General features: G+C 41.7%; 1 protein-coding gene across 2 annotated transcripts in view; it reads left to right on the top strand.

The window, feature by feature from the left end:
* The window catches only part of tango6 (transport and golgi organization 6 homolog (Drosophila)), an 86804-nt gene extending 68879 nt beyond the window's left edge, over positions 1 to 17925 (top strand). Inside the window, exons 16-18 of one of the 2 annotated variants that reach the window (XM_060923796.1) lie at positions 508 to 659; positions 1675 to 1788; positions 17211 to 17925. In XM_060923796.1, the coding sequence (XP_060779779.1) occupies positions 508 to 659; positions 1675 to 1788; positions 17211 to 17387 (443 nt within the window). In that variant the 3' untranslated portion in view covers positions 17388 to 17925. The remainder of the gene's footprint in view (positions 1 to 507; positions 660 to 1674; positions 1789 to 17210) is intronic. The other variant, XM_060923798.1, reaches the window with a different exon arrangement.
* Positions 17926 to 18587: the final 662 nt, after the last annotated feature.

Below are 18587 nucleotides of genomic sequence, written 5' to 3'. Positions count from 1 at the left end.
AGGTTCTGGGTTTGAGCCCAGTGGCCAACGGGGGCCTTTCTCTGTGGAGTTTGCATGTTCTCCCCGTGTCTGCATGGGGTTCCTCCGGGTGCTCCGGTTTCCCCCACAGTCCAAAGACATGCAGGTTAGGTTAACTGGTGACTCTAAATTGACCGTAGGTGTGAATGTGAGTGTGAATGGTTGTCTGTGTCTATGTGTCAGCCCTGTGATGACCTGGCAACTTGTCCAGGGTGTACCCCGCCTTTCGCCCGTAGTCAGCTGGGATAGGCTCCAGCTTGCCTGCGACCCTGCACAGGATAAGTGGTTACGGATAATGGATGGATGCATCTTCACAATCCATTGCAGCAGTCACTATAGTGTTTGGACCCCTTAATTGCTACTTATAGTTTTATTTGTTACTTACTCTTGCAGCTTTAGCCTTTCAGAATGAGACCAACACTATCATTATCGATTGTAAATTAGTGTCTGATTACCTGTTTTGATTCTGGGGTCTTGCTTTCATATCAGGTGACCTTGCACCACACTATGGCCGCCCTCTGATTGGGGCTTTCCTGAGTGGCACACGGGACGAGGACAGCAGTGTTCGTGCCAGCTGCCTTTCCAACCTGGGAGAACTATGCCAGCGCCTCCATTTTTCTCTCGGCCCACTGGCACAGGAGGTAATCTAACTGACCATCACACCAAAACAGTCACACTGGATAGACAGCTTGGCTGAAATAGGTTTTGTTTTTTTAAATGGTAGTTAATATAGTAATAACATGCATTTTTATTAATACAACTTTTTTCACTTGTGTTTGCAAATTTAATTTATGCGGCCCTTAAAGTATCATATTGTAGTCTGCAATTAGTGAGACATGAGTAGATCTTTGGATTCAATTTGACCTTAAGTAGCTACATAAGTGGCTGCGTTCTAACCAGCGGTCAGGGGGCAAGACTGGGATGTGTGAGTCACAGCACGAGGCAGGACGTTGTCTTGAGGGGATGAAATGCTGCTTCAGGTCTCCCTGCATAATAATAATTCTGCAACGCAGCACTTATTAATGTATGTGCATAATATCAGTGTATCTATGTGTGTGTGTTTTGCACATATAGAATTCTGCTGAACCTTTCCCCATTGCTTTAATTATGGCTCATGCTGGTGCAAAAAAGAAAGGGGAGGGGTCAACATGAACTTCTTATATGTCTAATTCTGTCAATATCTGAGCTGGCAAACCCTCAGAGCCACCTCTCTAGCATGACTCTATTTGGTATGCATTTTGTTATGCTGTGTAAATCCATTACAGGATATGCCGAGATATTTATGTGAATTTGTACGCACTTTTTTTTTTAAACTTTAGTCACCGTATGCGTCATGTTTCTGAGTAAGCTGTTGTACATGGCTGAGGCTCAGAAGGAGAGAGGTGGGGCATTTCGGAGCGCTTCATGAATAAGTAGCTCTGTCGCTGTGAATAACAGGGTTGCTTATTCATGAACAGGCCACTCTCATTTATGGGTGTAAGAGTGTGTAATCTTTGACCCAGTAGACTTTCATTCATGTGTCTGCATGGAGTACAGCACTGCAGTCTACTGGATTCTGTACTGCATACAGAAAAATGTTTCTCATCTTTACACTGTGTGTGTGTGTGTGTGTGTGTGTGTGTGTGTGTGTGTGTGTGTGTGTGTGTTATCCAATAGCTGAGCATGTGTCTCACAACCCTGATAAAGATGGAAAAAGAGGTAGAAGTCCGGAGAGCTGCAGTCCACGTCATTGCTTTACTACTGAGGGGCCTCAGTGATAAAACCACTCAGGTGGGTGTATGTGTGAATGAGCATAATCGCCCATTAAATGCCATATTGTGTTAAATAAAACATGAAAGTGTTGCCTAAAATGCACAGCCGTCGCAGCACATGTAACGTGTGCATAATACAAGGGATCTTTCCTCCAGTCTGAACCACAAAGTGGTGCTAGTGGGAACAGATGAACAGTATGCTTCGTTTTCTTAAAGAGCGTCAGTGGAACATGGGGGCAAGAAGACGGTCCGACTTGGACTACCTATAATTACACACAGTTCGCTTCAAAACATGAAACAGTGGGATAGTGAATAAACCACACGTTAGTGTCATGAGTATCATTGTTTTTCATTTCACAATGTGTATAAAGTGAGGCTTCTTTGCATTTCACTCATGCGCAAATAGAGATTTGTTGCACAAAAAAGCAGTAGGGCTGATAAATACATTTTGATGCATGTGCATTGTATGCTCCAAAGCTGGTGTGGATCGAAACATTAATTAAAATGGAAGCCTATCTGTTCCTCTTCTCAGTGAGATAAACATGAGATGGAGAATTTTAAAAATCCTTCAGTTCAATTCAGTTTTATTTGTATAGCTATTTTACCAACAGACATTTGCCAAAAAGCAGCTGTACAGAAATCTGGATGTAGATTTACATCCCTAAAGAACAAATCCAGTGTTGTAGTCGAGTCACTAAACCTTGAGTCCGAGTCCAGTCTTGAGTCCCCAGTGTTCAAGTCCAAGTCATTAAAAAAATTTCGAGCTGAGTCCACTATTGGTCCGAGTCGAGATCAGTATCGAGTCAAGTCCGAGAACAAGACTCCAACCGCACCATTTGACGGTGGCTGTTTTAGCACCATTAACATTAGTTTGTTCCTGAACATGACGTATAAACAGGTGAATGTGCGTTCTCTTTGTCAGGAAGTGCAGAGTATTCTATCAGAAATGGTTAGGAGACGGCTGTAAGTGCAGAAGGTGTGTTTATTAATACAAGTGAAGACAAGTAAACAATCCAAAACGGTGGGCAAAATCGTAAAACGGTGAAACAGGCAGTAGGTCGAGTGAGGCACAAACAGGCCATCGTAGACTTGGCAGAATCAAAGACGAGAAACAGGAAATCAGGGATCAGAAAACAAACAAGGAAATAAGGCTCAGTAATGTGTCAGCAATGCAACTCAATACTTCGCAAAGAAAGTGCGTTTTCATAGTTTTTATATAGGCGTGCTGATTGCGCCTTAATCCTATGTAGTTGTGAGTCGTTTACGGTGCGTGCACGCTGTCTGGAGCACGCCTGAGAGTCTATTTGATGCACGCACCAAGGCGTGCAGGTGTGACACTCTTGCACAAAATTAGTACAAAAATTAATGTAGATATAAATATTTTATGGCAAATTATTATGGCATGTTACAAAAAATAAAGAAAAAATCCGAGTCCCCGTCTCCAATTTACAAGTCCGAATGCAGTTAATGCACGAGTCCGAGTCCAAGTCTGAGTCATCAGTGCACGAGTCCTTAAAATTAGGGCATGAGTCAGATTCAAGTCTGAGTCCTGGACTCGAGTACTACAAGCCTGAGCAAATCAGACACAAAAAGGGAACCCATTCTCTTCTGGATGACAACGGATAGTGGGATGATAAATCATTGTTATTCTGCAGTTGTATACTCGAGAGTCAAGCAGTACTGTGTGTGTGTTGAAAGGATTGTCAGTATGAGCATATTATCAACAGGAGTCCTGGGCTGAGTATGGGACAGTCTTTATGATTACACCAGGAGTTCTTAGGCACAAGTCTGCAGTAACCAGGTGAGATTATCCATTGATGAAAGGGTGAGATGTGGGCATAAGCCTAGGTCACAACCGGACATACGATTTTTTGGCCATGCGATTTTTGGCGTTTCCAAAATCGCTGCGCTTTTTTTTTTTTGTTCGTGGAGAAAGACGCACGTTGGCCGTAAGTTTGTCTTGCAACCTGAAAAAAACATAAGCGCCCGTAGAGTTTGTTTGACATGACAAAGAACCTCTGCGGCCAGTCTACGGCTCGAAAATCAGCACGTCACACGCACACCCTCCGTGCGTTTCTTGCGTTTTTTGCACGTAGACCGGCCGTAGGAGCAGGTACGGCCGGTTGTGACCTAGGCTATAAACTGTTTTGGGGGAAGTGCAAATCCATGCGAGACCATCCATAGCAACAGGAAGTGCAGAGGCTCAAAGCAGAAGGAGAGCATCAGTTTATTTTTATAGCGCTTTTTACAACAGACTTTGTTGCAAAGCAGATTTACAGAAAATTAAAGACTTTTAAACATGAGCTAATTTTACCCCTAATTTATCCCTAATGAGCAAGCCTGTGGCAACAGTGGCAAGGAAAAATTCCCTCAGATGACATGAGGAAGAAACCTCAAGAGGAACTAGACTCAAAATGGAACTCTTCTTCATCTGGGTGATATCAGATAGCATGATTATAAATAACTTGCTTTTATAACAGTGTCCTATATAGTCACATAGTATAACTGTGTAACCAGGAAAACCATTATAGTTTTAACATGTCTGTTTTGTTGAAGTTATAAACTGTTCATTGATGGAAGCTTGTGTGTAAAACTCTTCATGACAACCGCAGTCCCACAGTTATCATGTCAATTGTAGTCCTCAGCCATAAATGCATAACTGTAAGTGTCCAGAGACATCTTCCAAGTGCGACTTTCGACTGTCCCTGTGATGAGACTCCAGCCAAACGTAGGGCATCAGGGTGGATCAGGTGGGTCCAAGGAGCAGAAGATGTCCGCATCAATGGTGTCTCAGCATCGACATGCAACTCAGCAGAGCGAGACAGACAGAAGGAAGAGACGGGGGCAGGGGGGACAGCTTGTTGGGTATGCCCAATGTCACCTAATGAGTAAGAACAGTATCAGAATGCATCAGATCCAGTTTAGAAACCCTTTGGGTGTGAATTGTTCTTTCGTGTGCCCAACACTTGGTTTAAAGGGAGGAATTCAGCATGTAGCTTTAGAAGTGTGGGTGAGACAGATTTGAAAACAACTGGTCTCTCAACAAACCCACCCCTCTGTGAAGCAATGTGTGTTTTCCCTAATTCTCCTCATTTGCGTAAGCTGTTTTCCTCCATGGTCCAGTCCACTCACTCTGTAGGCCACCACTATGTTGCAATGACACAACTACCGCAGCACTCAATTGGTGGCATTATTTTATTTCTGATTACATGTAGTAGGCTTATGTAAATACAGGTAGTCGTCGACTTGCGACCTATGCAACTTATGACTGATCGACTTTATGACCGTCTGGTTATGACTGGCAAGCGTTTCCCAGCTGAGCTAGCTGAGCGTACGACAGTTTCCGCCCCAGCTCCCGGCAGCGCCTCTCGCTGCGTACAACAGTTTCCGCCCCAGCTCCAGGCACACACGCAGTCTCTCTCACACTCCATCATACAGTTTCCGCCCCAGCTCCGGGTTTATGAAACGAGCAAATCCTCCCGCCAGCCTGAGCGCTGCAACAGCTGATGATGACGTAGACGACCCACAGCCAAGCACCTTGTATTTTGCTATGTTTTACATTTGTATTTTGGTATGTTTCAAACTAAAATGTTTTCTATTTTTCACACCTGTATTTCGTATTTTTTGTTTTGCACATATTAAATGAATTGTACTGTATGCAGTGTAGTACAGTGTGTTTGACTTAAACCAAATAATGAGCCACGGTAATGAAATAAGAAAATGTTGATAAAATAAGACTTTAAGATGATTACAGTATCATTACACATCACAATATACTTATGTTCATTTAACATCGGCCGACTCACGACCAGATCAGTTTACGACCGGTCAGTTGTAACCAAACGCAGTCGTAAGTCAACGACTACCTGTAATACATACTAAATTAGATACAGCCACCATTTATTCTATCCACATTCACTGGATATGAGCAATCACGTGCTCTTATTGGCTACTCTACTACTAGGCTATCAGCTCCTATACCATGAGTAGAGAAAAACAAAATGGCAGTGCATGTTTCTGAACCAACCGAGGACGAAATAAACCCTCTACTCGAAAACAAAACCCAAAAAATACAAAAAAGCAACAAAATATGGAATAAAAGTATTTGATGGTAAGAATGTATCTTTTTTTTTTTCAAGAATTATTATCGTATTTTTCACAAATTGCTATTGTCATTTCGCCGGTTTGTTTATGTTCTAAGCGGAAATGATTTTGTCTGACATTTTGACAGTTTTTATTTATCATATTTGCTAAAAATAAAAATGCTCTGTTTCTCAAAATTCAGTGAATGTGGATAGAATAAAACAGTTATTCCACTTAATCTCGTCATACGCGCCTTGTTGGCTACCAGCTCATGTATGACTCGATTTTGTGGAATAACTGTTCATTATTTATGAGCTTATATGATTATATCCTTAACGCTGTAATAAGTTTAGTTTCAAATAAAGTTATAACTAGAATTGAAGGTTTTTGGTGAACCATTTTTAATAATTTAAATCTATGAACAGATAAATTCTCCCGAGAATGGAAGAAACTCAAAAGCCATCCTACTTGGACTGAAGTAGAGTGTAGAGAGACTGAATAAGACCGAAGTTTACCCAGTGATGAGAAATGGTTTAGTGGAGTTAACACAGGAATTCAGTGCAATTACGCTGACAGTGACATCACACAAAGTGGCTTGCTTTGGTCAGACACCCAACTTTCTAGACTAGCAAAATTGAGTCATTCACACTGGAAAAATATTACATCTTAGCAATATCCTGAATATGGGGAAATTTATATAATATTTCTTATTATAAGATGTGACGGTTCTTTATGGTGGGGCAATGAGGGCAAAGACGCACATTAACAGACAGTCAGTAATTAAACACAGGTGTAATTCGTCATGTGTTACCTGCTGGTTCACCGCCAACACTTGAACATACCCTCGCTGCCTCATAAGATTATTATAAACCAAATATATGATTTGTTAAACCTATTTCTTTTTTTTCTCCCTTGCCCAGCACTGTTTTGACCCTAGTGATCCATTTGTCTTATTTATTGGAGCATGGTTTTATGCTGGATGCCCTCCTATTTCTGTGCTTGGGAAACAACCATTCACACACATTCACACCTATGGGCAATTTAGAGTAGCCAGTTAGCCTAACTGCATGTCTTTGGACTGTGGGGGAAACCGGAGGAAACCCACGCGGACACGGGGAGAACATGCAAACTCCACACAGAAAGGTCCCCATCAGCCACTGGGCTCGAACCCAGAACCTTCTTGCTGTGAGGCGACAGTGCGAACCACTACACCACCGATTTATTAAACCTATTTCTAGGCAATTTACTCATTTCAAGCTTGAAATAGTCTTCTATTGGCTGATAATTTCTAAGCATTTGTTTCTAGAAAGAAGCTAAATTTTCCTGCTGTTGGGTGCATTTTAAACTAATGGGGTCCGTTGTAGAACAGTGTATAATCTGGCTGCTTAAAGTAGACATTGTTTAGTTGTTGCAAGAAGAAAGCAACACATGGTCAGTTTCCTGTGCCTCAAATGTCACAAGAAGTGAAATAGAGGGCCACTGGCAGACTGCAGACGTGTCATGTGTAAGCAGTGCCAGAAGCTGGAGAGTAAAACTGCTCTCTGTGTCCCAGCGACAGCTAAACCTTCAGCATACTGGCGAAACCTTTAACCCTATAAAGCAATGGCAAGATGCCCTGCTTTACAGCTTCAGGAGAGATTGTGACACTCAAACTGCCAACTAATTTATCAGAAAAACAGAGAATACCCTGCGAGTGAAAAGTTTAGCAGAGAGGTTTGTTAGCTTTAGGAGCTAGAGGTTTAAAGCAATGGTAGCTGCACAAACGGTACCAACAATCAGTCAAGTCTGTTTTCAGTCATTCTGATGGTTCATAAAGTTTCAAATTGCTTTATACATTAGATAAAATTTTCTAGATTAATGCTGTTGTACAGTGGTGCTTGAAAGTTTGTGAACCCTTTAGAATTTTCTATATTTCTGCATAAATATGACCTAAAACATCATCAGATTTTCACACAAGTCCTAAAAGTACATAAAGAGAACCCAGTTAAACAAATGAGACAAAAATATTATATTTGGTCATTTATTTATTGAGGAAAATGATCCAATATTACATATCTGTGAGTGGCAAAAGTATGTGTACCGCTAGGATTAGCAGTTAATTTGAAGGTGAAATTAGAGTCAGGTGTTTTCAATCAATGGGATGACAATCAGGTGTGAGTGGGCACCCTGTTTTATTTAAAGAACAGGGATCCAGCAAAGTCTGATCTTCACAACACATATTTGTGGAAGTGTATCATGGCACAAACAAAGGGGATTTCTGAGGACCTCAGAAAAAGTGTTATTGATGCTCATCAGGCTGGAAAAGGTTACAAAACCATCTCTAAAGAGTTTGGACTCCACCAATCCACAGTCAGACAGATTGTGTACAAATGGAGGAAATTCAAGACCATTGTTACCCTCCCCAGGAGTGGTTGACCAACAAAGATCACTCCAAGAACAAGGCGTGTAATAGTCAGCGAGGTCACAAAGGACCCCAGGGTAACTTCTAAGCAACTGAAGGCCTCTCTCACATTGGCTAATGTTAATGTTCATGAGTCCACCATCAGGAGAACACTGAACAACAATGGTGTGCATGGCAGGGTTGCAAGGAGAAAGCCACTGCTCTCCAAAAAGAGCATTGCTGCTCAGCTGCACTTTGCTAAAGATCATGTGGACAAGCCAGAAGGCTATTGGAAAAATGTTTTGTGGATGGATGAGACCAAAATAGAACTTTTTGGTTTAAATGAGAAGCGTTATGTTTGGAGAAAGGAAAACACTGCATTCCAGCATACGAACCTTATCCCATCTGTGAAACATGCTGGTGGTAGTACCATGGTTTGGGCCTGTTTTGCTGCATCTGGGCCAGGACGGCTTGCCATCATTTTTGGAACAATGAATTCTGAATTATACCAGCGAATTCTAAAGGAAAATGTCAGGACATCTGTCCATGAACTGAATCTCAAGAGAAGGTGGGTCATGCAGCAAGACAACGACCCTAAGCACACAAGTTGTTCTACCAAAGAATGGTTCAAGAAGAATAAAGTTAATGTTTTGGAATGGGCAAGTCAAAGTCCTGACCTTAATCCAATTGAAATGTTGTGGAAGGACCTGAAGCGAGCAGTTCATGTGAGGAAACCCACCAACATCCCAGAGTTGAAGCTGTTCTGTATGGAGGAATGGGCTAAAATTCCTCCAAGCCGGTGTGCAGGACTGATCAACAGTTACTGGAAACGTTTAGTTGCAGTTATTGCTGCACAAGGGGGTCACACCAGATACTGAAAGCAAAGGTTCACATACTTTTGCCACTCACAGATATGTAATATTGGATCATTTTCCTCAATAAATAAATGACCAAGTCTAATATTTTTGTCTCATTTGTTTAACTGGGTTTTCTTTATCTACTTTTAGGACTTGTGTGAAAATCTGATGATGTTTTAGGTCATATTTATGCAGAAATATAGAAAATTCTAAAGGGTTCACAAACTTTCAAGCACCACTGTAGTTTAATTTTTCAAGTCATTCCAAAGCATGATGTTATGTAGCTATCCTGCAAGCGAGACAGTGTTTCAAATCAGAATGTACTGAGTATTTTGTTGTGTGTGTGTGTGAGAATATTCAAGTTTTTGGTTTTTTTTTTCCTCCCTTAGTCTGGAACACAGGATCCAGCTGTGCCAACAGCCAAACCCCCCACTTTGCTATTCCCCGTGTCATTGTAAAAGCACTTTTACTATTGTTTATCAGTGCTGCTACACTTGCTGTTGCGGAACATGACACATAGCTATTAACAGATTTCAGTGGGAAGTGTTGCGTTTTAGCTTTCATGTCTCTGGCGTCTAGGCTTCACATAGACAGCTAGTCAAGAGATAGTAATTACTACAGTGATTATAGACCACTCTTTCTCTGTTTGAACAAAAGGGAGAATAATTGTTTGCTTTCACATAGGACGAATCCCACACTAGAGAAGGGCTTGTCATTGAAGTGCATGTTAGAAATGGTGCAGTTAATTTAAAGTAAAAAGATTCAAATCCATTGAATTTAGATTCCTCCAAATTCTGCACATCACCACCCATACCCAAACTGTTTGCTGCTACAGATAGGATTGTTTCATGAGAACTGGCTCATCTGGATTGTGCCTTGTAGCTTGGAATTTAATGAATAAAATATGACCAAAAATGCTGTTGTAGGAAAAAAAAATCAATAACAACCACACCAAAGATGATTATTTTTCCTGTAACAGCATTCCCTACAGTGTTTTATTCCTCTTTCACCACAGTAATTTGCTAGTGATTGCCAGTTATTAATGAATGGCATGTCAGACAGATTAGTTCTTATTATCACTTACTTTAGCAGCAATAATCCGTTGTTTCCTCAGGAGTCTCTCTTTTTTTTTTTCCATTCTCTTAGTGAAATGTTAGAAAAAAATACAGAAATTGAAACAACCTCTGTTCTGAAGACTTTCCCATGTAGGGAAAAAAAAAACATATTGACTGTTACAAAGCACTTATACTGGAGACTTTATTAAATAATTAAATCCTTATGAAAAACTTCAAATCAGTGATTTAGAAATTATTTATCTTAAAAGGAAAACATATTTTAATCAGTTTATTATCCCCTGCTGGTCGAAAGGCCTGAAGGGAGATTGTCGTGGTGATGTCCGTCCATCCCGGGAAGGGTGCTCATCTTCTGAAATCAACTTCCCTCTCAATTTTTGGAGGAATTTCATGAAATTTGGCAGGATTCTTTGTTGTATGTCAGTAATACGCATATTGTAATTTCATTCAATTCAGTCACATTTTACCAGAGTTACAGCTCTTGATTAACAACCTTGTACTTTCACAGTTTCATGAGGGTGTGCTCGCTTTCTGACATCAACTCCTCTCACAATTTTTGGATGAATTTCTTGAAGCTTGGCAAAAGGCCTTGTTATATGATGGCAATACGCATATTGCGATTTAATTTCGTTTGTGAAAATTTTACCAGAGTTTTTCCCCTTGATTAAATAACTTGTACTTTGACAATTTCATGAGGGTGTAGGTTCTTTTGAAATCAGCTCCTTTCACAATTTGTGGAGGAATTTCACCAAACTTGGCAAAAGGCTTTGTTTTATGACAGTTATACGCATATTGAAATTTCATTTAATTTAAGCAGATTTTACCAGAGTTATGCCCTTGATTATTAACAAACTTGTACTTTGGCAATTTTATCAAGGTGTGCTTGCTTTCTGAAATCAACTTCCCTCACAATTTTTATCCCCCGCTGTCTGAAAGGCCCAAAGGGGGATTATGTCGTGGCGATGTCCGTCCGTCTGTCCCGGGAAGGGTTCCCACCTTCTGAAATCAACTCCTCTCACAGTTTTTGGAGGAATTTCACGAAACTTGACAGCATTCCTTGTTATATGTCAGTAATACGCATACTGCAATGTAGTTCAATTCAGTTGCATTTTACCAGAGTTATGGCATAGTTGCCAGTGGGGGATATTGTGCTCTCAGAGCACTTGTTATTAGACTATGTGGATCATACACAGTCCAAAGACATGCAGATTAGGTCAGCTGGCTAGTTTAAATAAATAGGTGTGAATGCTTGCTCATCTCTGTGTTACATTACATTACAGGCATTTAGCAGATGCTCTTATCCAGAGCGACATACAACATACCCAGAGCAGCCCGGGGAACAGTTAGGGATCAGGTGTCTTGCTCAAGGGCACTTCAGCTATTCCTGCTGGTTCAGGGAATCAAACCGGCAACCTTTTGGTCCCAAAGCTGCTTCTGTAACCATGAGGCCATGGCTTCCCCCTGCGATAGCCTTGTGACCTGCCCAGAGTGTACCCAGCCTCTCACCCAGTCAGTACGTTTACATGCACATCCAAATCGAGCTGCTGTCGGTAATCGAGCAAAGGGTCCCAGCAGGGGTGCCAGAGAAATCCAATCCTACATGCACACAAGGAAATCGAGCTATTGTGTGAGGTACATTGTGCACCTGAGCCACAGGTGGCGCTACAAGCCCCATCGTGTTGGTACACTTCCGGTTGTTGTCATGAAGAAGAGCTATTCAAGAGTGTAAACAAAGTTATCAGTTCCGTGTTCTCCATTGCGCGTTTTTCTCCCATCCATGAATTTTAATATATTCAACTCCTTAAGCTGAATGAGCATGAACTCTGTCTCCTCATTGCTCCAGAAGTGCACATTTCTGCTCGCCATTTTCTCTTCTTCGTTTGTTCCTCCTGACCTCTTCTGCTGCTCGCTACTACTGTTGTCATGCCGACCGAGGCTGTCGTGTTTCCCGCTTGTGGTCTCGTCACTCGTCACTTCCGGAAGGGGCAGTGCTGAAGTAAGTAGCTCGACTACATAGCTCGATAGGGTTTACATGCACCAAGTAGCTCGGCTACAATCACATAATCTAGGTCGTGTAGCTCGATTACGAGAAATCAAGTTCGGTTCAATTTCAGCCTAGCTAAGGTGTATCCGTGGCATTTAGAACTTCGATTTCAGTCGAGCAACGGCAGAAATTCGATTTTCTCTATGTGCATGTAAACGCACTCAATCAGCTAGGACTGGCTTCAGCTTCCTCCATGATAGTGCAGCGGTTAATTGCATATTTCATAAGAATCCTTCAAATGGTGACACAAGCATGAAATTCTCCACAAATATACTTTAATGTCCTCTCTTTTAGAAAAGGGTCCTGGCCACGCCAAAAATTCAAGATGGCCGCCATTTTCCAAGATGGCTGCCCGAATGTGACAATTTTTTGTTATTTTCCCTCTTTTCTTAATTTAATTTTCCAAGTGAACCATGTTTATGCTCTTATATGCTAATTTTACAGATTTTGTTGTCTCTGATATAAATTTAAGAAGGTTAGCCTTCAATGTGGTGCCCAAAATGGCTGCTACTCCTTGAAAATTATGATTTATCCATTGTAAATTGAGCATATTTAACACACACATGCAGACCTGGGATATCTTCCCAGAAGTCTCCCTTGTGTTCTCCAAACTGAGTCAGTACCCTCTCACAGTGCAACAGAACAACCTTGACATCCTGGAGAAGTTTGTCATATTTATGTATGACAGATCCAGCACGGCTGCCACTGTAGATGAGGCGAGGCTCGAATTATTTGCCAGGAAACAACGACCTTATGAGGCCATCCCGCCAACCAAAGCCGCTCTTCTCCAACATACCAAGCGTGCTGCCTACCAGGCCGGTTGTGTGTGGGGCCAGGCAACCCTGTGTCAGCCTGAACCTGAGAGTCCTGCTGACTGGGGATGGCAGAAGTCTGGTGAACAGTGGCACGTTTTCTGGACGGCCAATGCTCCCATAGCCAAGAGCTGTGAGCAACTGACCAAATGTGGTTGCAAAACCAGCTGCTGTGGTAGATGCAAGTGCTTCAGGCTGGGCCTTGTTTGCACAGCACTCTGCTCCTGCAAATGTGAACTGTAGATAAATTTTGCGCATTGATTTTGTTTGTCTTTTGGTGGATGGCATGCGTTGTCAGACCATCACTTTTGGGATTATTGTGACTTCCTACAGCCTAAAGGTTTTTTATATAGTTGCAAATAAGTTAGAGTTAAGTTAGTCATAAGTGTTTAGAGTTAGAGTTAAGTGTTAGAGTTAAGCGTTGTTAAGTGTTAGAGTTAAGTGTGTTTTAGAGTTAAGTGTTAGAGTTAAGTTAGTCATAAGTGTTTTATAGTTATATGTATAAGATTGTGTAACAGTATTACTAATGTAGATATTAAGATAACACTAGAGGGCAGTAACAGATACGAGATAAGATAACATAGAAGTTATAGATGTCACTGTAAGTAAAACAAATCGAATCCTGTTGCTTTCTTTTCAATGCAGTTCAATGCAATTAAATTTTTTTTTGTTGGATATCTTCGCTGATTGCGCATAATAGAACAACATTTTCTTCTCTTCTTTATTTTCTCTGGGGCTGGAGCCAGGTTCGCCTGGTTTGGTGGCCCCATGATAACTGGGCTGTGCCCAGTGCCACTGCTGGTCTGTGGCTGGATACGGAGCAGGCAGAGCTGGGCTCTCCTAGCTCCGATAGTTTAGGTTGGACTTGGAGGTCTTCTTTGTTTAAATCTTGAATGACATGGTAGATTGTGGGAAACAGTTCATGATCACAATCCCATGATTTAAAGTTCATTTAAATGGAAAAAGTATGTTTATTTCAACAGATATATGGTCTCGGTGTAAGATTGCCAGATACTGATGGCGGCCATCTTGAAAAAGGTCGCCATCTTGAATTTTCACGTGGCCAGGATCCTAATCTGAAAGAGTATATCCAGGAGGGTATCTGTGCAAAATTTCATGCTTGTGTCACCATTTGAAGGATTTTTTTAGTTATCTGCTCCACTATGACCCTGACAGATAAGCTTCACAGATAATGGATGGATAGTTGGATATTAATATACATCAGCACTACTATTCCTGCCCTGCTGTGACAAAATCAAGCAACACCTTTAGACCAATCAGATTTGATAATTCATTAACGCTTTAGTATAAAAAGCCTTAAAGTACAGACCGATGCTTCATACAGCATTATTCATCCAGACTGTGCTACTAATGTATTTATTAGAAAGGCAAATAGAAAAACAATTTTAAATAAAAAATTGTTTTGTGAAAGGTCATGGATTAGTTCAGAACAGTTGGAGTTCTGGTTTCCGTAGGACACCAGTTTACACATGAAGCCCTTGCTGTCCAAACACTTGCAGAAGCGCTGATTTTTCCAGAGCCTGGTCTTTTGGCTGTAGCAAGTTCAACACAAACTACACATTATAAAACCCTGTAACGATCTGACCTTCTGCTTTAGGACACTAGTCATCACCTTAGTTACCACCTTGACCCTTGGCCTGGCATTCTATAAATATGAGACTGTTTGTTTAGCCAGACTTGCCTATTTGGAAGCGCTGACATGTTGACTTTGTCAGTAGTGCTAAGGATCAATTTGAGAAAGGCGTGGCTTTGCTGGGACTGGCAGCTCAATATTAGAACAGTGATGGATGGCTGCAGCTGTTGCACTACCTAATGATATGGAAATGGTTTGTAAAGCAGATGAGAATGCTGAGGACCTACATTGGACCCACTTATTATAGTGGCTCCTGACCTTGCCTTTAACTTTATGTTCTTGAACTATCGTACAGAAAGCAGGAAACTACTACAACACCGATTCCAAAAAAGTTGGGACAAAGTACAAATTGTAAATAAAAACGGAATGCAATGATGTGGAAGTTTCAAAATTCCATATTTTATTCAGAATAGAACATAGATGACATATCAAATGTTTAAACTGAGAAAATGTATCATTTAAAGAGAAAAATGAGGTGATTTTAAATTTCATGACAACAACACATCTCAAAAAAGTTGGGACAAGGCCATGTTTATCACTGTGAGACATCCCCTTTTCTCTTTACAACAGTCTGTAAACGTCTGGGGACTGAGGAGACAAGTTGCTCAAGTTTAGGGATAGGAATGTTAACCCATTCTTGTCTAATGTAGGATTCTAGTTGCTCAACTGTCTTAGGTCTTTTTTGTTGTATCTTTCGTTTTATGATACGCCAAATGTTTTCTATGGGTGAAAGATCTGGACTGCAGGCTGGCCAGTTCAGTACCCGGACCCTTCTTCTACACAGCCATGATGCTGTAATTGATGCAGCATTTGGTTTGGCATTGTCATGTTGGAAAATGCAAGGTCTTCCCTGAAAGAGACGTCATCTGGATGGGAGCATATGCTGCTCTAGAACAGGGGTGTCAAACCTGATCCATAAAGGGCCTTGTGGCTGCAGGTTTTCATTCCAGCCATGCAGCAGCACACCTGACTTGGCTCATTCAATCAACTGAACTGTCTTCACACAGTCAAATACTTGCAGCCACACCCACCCTTGATTTAAAGGGTGGGTGTGTCAGTTGATTGAATAAGCCAAATCAGGGTGCTGCTGCATGGCTGGAATGAAAACCTGCAGCCACACGGCCCTTTATGGATCAGGTTTGACACCCCTGCTCTAGAACCTGGATATACCTTTCAGCATTGATGGTGTCTTTCCAGATGTGTAAGCTGCCCATGCCACACACACTAATGCAACCCCATACCATCAGAGATGCAGGCTTCTGAACTGAGCGCTGATAACAACTTGGGTCGTCCTTCTTCTCTTTAGTCCGAATGACATGGCTTCCCTGATTTCCATAAAGAACTTCAAATTTTGATTCATCTGACCACAGAACAGTTTTCCACTTTGCCACAGTCCATTTTAAATGAGCCTTGGCCCAGAGAAGACGTCTGCGCTTCTGGATCATGTTTAGATACGGCTTCTTCTTTGAACTATAGAGTTTTAGCTGGCAACGGCGGATGGCACGGTGAATTGTGTTCACAGATAATGTTCTCTGGAAATATTCCTGAGCCCATTTTGTGATTTCCAATACAGAAGCATGCCTGTATGTGATGCAGTGCCGTCTAAGGGCCCGAAGATCACGGGCACCCAGTATGGTTTTCCGGCCTTGACCCTTACGCACAGAGATTCTTCCAGATTCTCTGAATCTTTTGATGATATTATGCACTGTAGATGATGATATGTTCAAACTCTTTGCAATTTTACACTGTTGAACTCCTTTCTGATATTGCTCCACTATTTGTCAGCGCAGAATTAAGGGGATTGGTGATCCTCTTCCCATCTTTACTTCTGAGAGCCGCTGCCACTCCAAGACGCTCTTTTTATACCCAGTCATGTTAATGACCTATTGCCAATTGACCTAATGAGTTGCAATTTGGTCCTCCAGCTGTTCCTTTTTTGTACCTTTAACTTTTCCAGCCTCTTATTGTCCCTGTCCCAACTTTTTTGAGATGTGTTGCTGTCATGAAATTTCAAATGAACCAGTATTTGGCATGAAATTTCAAAATGTCTCACTTTCGACATTTGATATGTTGTCTATGTTCTATTGTGAATACAATATCAGTTTTTGAGATTTGTAAATTACTGCATTCCATTTTTATTTACAATTTGTACTTTGTCCCAACTTTTTTTGGAATCGGGGTTGTACTTCACAAACCTTTATTGGAGTTTGCATGTTCTCCCCATGTCTGTGTGGGTTTTCCTCCGGGTGCTCGGGTTTCTCCTACAGTTCAAAGACATGCAGTTAGGTTAACATGGGGCGGTCTTGGGCTGAGGTGCCCTTGAGCAAGGCACCTAACCCCCAACTGCTCCCTGGGCGCTGTTAGCATGGCTGCCCACTGCTCTGGGTATGTGTGTGTGCTCATTGCTCACGTGTGTATGCATGTGTGTGTTCACTGCTTCAGATGGGTTAAATGCAGAGAGGAATTTCACAAGTGTACATGTGATGAATAAAGTTGTTCTTCTTCAGCACCTCATTCTGGTATTCTTCCTCTGTGCAGGTTCTAGGAGATGTTCTTCTGGAGCTGTATCGGGCTTTGAAGTGGGTAGTGCGCTCCAACTCAGATGAGGTGGCCGTACTCCATGCTCAACTGGCCCTGGAAGAACTTGATGATGTCATGAGGAAATTCATTTTCCCTCAGCAGAAATTAGAGAAGAAGATTGTGGTTTTGCCCTGACTCTGGATACCTACACGGCTAAACCTATAATGTTTCTCTCTCTGGCATAAATGTGGTTAAAAATTTTCTCATTTCAGTTCCCACTACTCATATTCTCTGAACTTTTGGTGCCTTATAAAATAGTAGTCATTAGTCCTTTGGCTTTTGTCATCAGACACAGAGGTCAAAGGGCAGAATGTGTAAAGCAAAGCAAAAGACTGTGCGATTGGGCTTACTCTGCGCGTGCGCGCGTGCACACAACAAAACAGCAGTCTCCTCTACACTGTGTGTGTAGTTCCCGTGCCCCTCACCCCCACCCTTTTGTGCTCCATATAGGAAAAAAAAACAGGGTTTTGACACCACTGAAAACAAAGCAGGCTAATTCATTACTCCATATTAAGGTGTTTGTTAAAAGAGGTGTACATGATACTGAACATTTCTGTGTCTTTGAACTACCAAGAATGCTAAAAAAATGTCCTTGATCTATTACACATTTCTGCTAGAAATTAAATTGAATATTGAACATGGAAACTTATCACAAAGTGAAATAAATGTTTTTTTGCTCTACTGCCTATAATTCATTCTGATAAGATGTTTGATCTTGTTCGTATTGTTAGCTTATACTTTCGACTTCTTTCCCCATCTATTCCAGTATCTAATCCCATCGATTTTCCTATCTATTCCCATTATCTCATCTCATCTCATCTCATTATCTCTAGCCGCTTTATCCTTCTACAGGGTCGCAGGCAAGCTGGAGCCTATCCCAGCTGACTACGGGCGAAAGGCGGGGTACACCCTGGACAAGTCGCCAGGTCATCACAGGGCTGACACATAGACACAGACAACCATTCACACTCACATTCACACCTATGGTCAATTCTGTCCTTTTTATTTTATGATGTTTTGATCACAGAAGATTCAGATTATGCCATTTTCACATGCAAGCACATTATCATGAGCTAGTACCGTTACACATTCGGAGGTGGACCAGTTGATAAAATGTGTGGTGTCACCTATCCCGGATTACGGACCGGGCCAGTGGGGCCGGCGCCCAGGGGCCCAGGGGGGCCCATAGCGATGCCAATGCCAATTGTGACATCAGAGGGCCTCTATTCTCTAGGATCTTATGACTACTTACACTGTTATAGGGCATATCTGAAGAAAACATAGGGAAGGAGTGGGTTGGCGGGGGACGGCAATCAGAGGGCCCCTGGCCCTGCT

Source organism: Neoarius graeffei, chromosome 6 (genome assembly GCF_027579695.1).
Source record: "Neoarius graeffei isolate fNeoGra1 chromosome 6, fNeoGra1.pri, whole genome shotgun sequence".
Taxonomy (NCBI): Eukaryota; Metazoa; Chordata; class Actinopteri; order Siluriformes; family Ariidae; genus Neoarius; species Neoarius graeffei.
Note: the sequence above shows the minus strand (reverse complement) of the source record. Positions and strands in the feature narration are given on the sequence as shown.